This window comes from Octopus bimaculoides, chromosome 5 (assembly GCF_001194135.2).
Source record: "Octopus bimaculoides isolate UCB-OBI-ISO-001 chromosome 5, ASM119413v2, whole genome shotgun sequence".
NCBI classification, from domain to species: Eukaryota; Metazoa; Mollusca; class Cephalopoda; order Octopoda; family Octopodidae; genus Octopus; species Octopus bimaculoides.
This window is the reverse complement of record NC_068985.1, coordinates 85173988-85176672: the sequence shown is the minus strand read 5'-3', so window position 1 is coordinate 85176672 and position 2685 is coordinate 85173988. Positions and strand designations below refer to the sequence as shown.

The 2685-nt window shown below is 35.3% G+C and overlaps 1 protein-coding gene across 3 annotated transcripts in view; it reads left to right on the top strand.

Moving 5' to 3' along the window:
* LOC106879723 (uncharacterized) overlaps positions 1 to 2514 on the top strand; it is a 120308-nt gene extending 117794 nt beyond the window's left edge. For all 3 annotated transcript variants that reach the window (XM_052967826.1, XM_014929403.2, XM_014929404.2), the window contains exons 26-27: positions 190 to 266; positions 2312 to 2514. In XM_052967826.1, coding sequence (XP_052823786.1) covers positions 190 to 266; positions 2312 to 2379 — 145 coding nt within the window. In that variant the 3' untranslated portion in view covers positions 2380 to 2514. The remainder of the gene's footprint in view (positions 1 to 189; positions 267 to 2311) is intronic.
* The last annotated feature ends 171 nt before the right edge of the window (positions 2515 to 2685 follow it).

Sequence of the window (2685 nt, the reverse complement as noted above, 5' to 3'; positions counted from 1 at the left end):
AAAGTTTAATAAATTTTGAGAAAGAATGTGTGGCATTTTGTTTTAAAAAGAAACTTTGTTGTGGTCTAAACATGCAAGAGAAAGACATGGAGAAGAGAATGTCTTTTTACTACATTTGTTTTTACTTCTGATATGTTTTTCTTTCAACCAAACCTTATTAAAGATTCTGAATATATTTTCATTCCACAGTGCTTGTCCCTGCTGTCATGTCACCCTATCAGCTGTTATTTCACACATGGAATCTGGCATTGTGATATTTGAATGTGGTAAGTTATTCTAAGTTCTTTTTCTCTCTACATTTATTAATTACAGTCAGTTATTATCTAGTTTGGAAAGGTCTACAAATTTACCTATTAGCACATGTATTGTTGGGGTAGCTTATCTGTTTGTTTACTTCTCAGCAGGATGCTATTAGTCACAACACATTGATGAGCCAATGAGGCAACCTCTTTGTGGTTGCTTAGTGTGCATGGGTTTAACAAGTGCTTATTACTGTCAGATGCCCTCTTTGTTGCTCACCTGTACCTACCAATGGCTTATGTACATGCACTTAATTACATAAATAATCTACATTAAAATACAAATCCAAAACTGAAGAAAGCACAAACATGAGCATAGGTGCAGGCATGGATGTGTGGTAGGAAGACTACTTCCCAACTGCATGATTCCGGGTACAGTCCCACTATGTGGCACCTTGGGCACTATAGCCTCTGTCTCATGAGTGGATTCGGTAGATAGAAACTGAAAGAAGCCTATCATATATATATACATCTATGTGTGTGTGTGTATCTTTGTATCTGTGTTTATCCCCACCACCACCACCACCACCACCACCACTTGACAACTGATGTTGGTATGTTTAATCCCCATAACCTAGCAGTTTGGCAAAAGAGACCAATAAAATAAGTACTAGGCTTTAAAAAAAGTAAGTCCTGAGGTCGATTTGTTTGACTAATACACTTGAAGGTGGTACTCCAGCATGGCCGCAGTCAAATGACTGAAACAAGTAAAAGAAAAATGAAAAAAAAGAAGAGAAAAGAGAGAAAAACCACATTAATTCAACACAAAGTGCATTAATCGGCTGCACACCACAAGGTTTGCCTACCTGTTTTTCAAATAAAGGAGTTTTCTTTAGAAGTACAGAGATAGTGGATAATTTGTGGACAGGGAAATATTAACAGACTTCGTCATCTGTAGCTCAACTTAGTTCAGAATTTAAGCATTTATGCCACCAGCATACATACATATACCATACACACACCATAATCATTTAACATCCATTCTCCATGCTGGTATGGGTTGGATAGTTTGACCAGAGCTGGCAAGCTGGGGAGCTGTACCAGACTCCAGTCTGATTTGGCATGGCTTCTACAGTTGGATGCCCTTCTTAATGCCAACCACTTTACAGAGAGTGCTGGGTGCTTTTACATGGTGTCACATAGGCACTTTTTACATGGCACTGCATGGTCGCTTTTATGTGTCACTACATAGGCACTTTTATGTATATATATATATCTATATATAGGACAGGCTTTGTAGAATTTCCATTAACCAAATTCTCTCACATGGCATTTGTACTGAATAGTTGTTTTAATAGAATAAAAACATCATCATTTACATAATTACATAACATACACAATGAATTAATTTAAATATATTTTACCCATATAATCAAGATAAAAAATCATTTTTAGCCAGTTCATGAGATTTGGAAGAGTCAAAGTTCCCATGCCAAGTCTTATTCAGCAAGCTCACTTCATGGGAAAAAAAAGAAAAAAAAAAACTGCAGGGTTGCCCGCTTCAAAGATACAAGGACCAACTCAAAACAACACTGAAAGCCACTGGACTCAAGCTTAAATTATTTGAAACACATGCTTGAGACCACACCAAGTAGTGGTGTACCATAGGAACCAAAAACTTTGAAACCACCAGAAAAGTAAGAAATCAAATGACAGGAGAGAGAGGCTCAATAAAACCAACCTCATCCTCGACCATTACTATGCAGTCAATGCCATCAACTTTTCTATGCACGAATCATCAATGCTGTCACCATAAAAGAAGCATTCAGCAAAGAAGAAACTAAATTCTCAGTTATGAGATAAAGCCTCCACCACCAATATATATGCAAGTTTATTCATCTAGGATTTAGTGCATTGTAATAACATATTGGAGTTTAATGGTGTATTATCAATTGATCTCTTAGATACTGTGGATATATTTCATGATGTTTATACATCAGTTCATCAAAATGTTATTAATGACTTACCAAATCTTCTTTTTTTTTATTATTTGAATTTGTTTTTCTTTCTAGGTCATGCCTACCACCGTTTCTGTGTAGGACCAAAGAAGATGTGTGTACTTTGTCCATCTATCATGTGAATACCAATGAATACAGTTCATAGAAGTAGAGATGAAAGCAACATTTGCAAAGAACAAAAAAAAAAAAAAGCAACAGAAAAATCCCCTTCCAAATGGAATTGTTTAAGCATGACTAATTTGGAGGAAATATGAAGGGTGATAACTAAGGGTGGGGGGAAAGTAACAAAGAAGTAAAAATACTGTTGCTGAGAATTATAATCATTGAAATTAAAAAAATTAAATTCTCATTCCATAAGAACTATGGTATTTAACCAGCAGTTGAATTTATGAAGGAAATAAGACTAAATAATAATAATAATAATAATA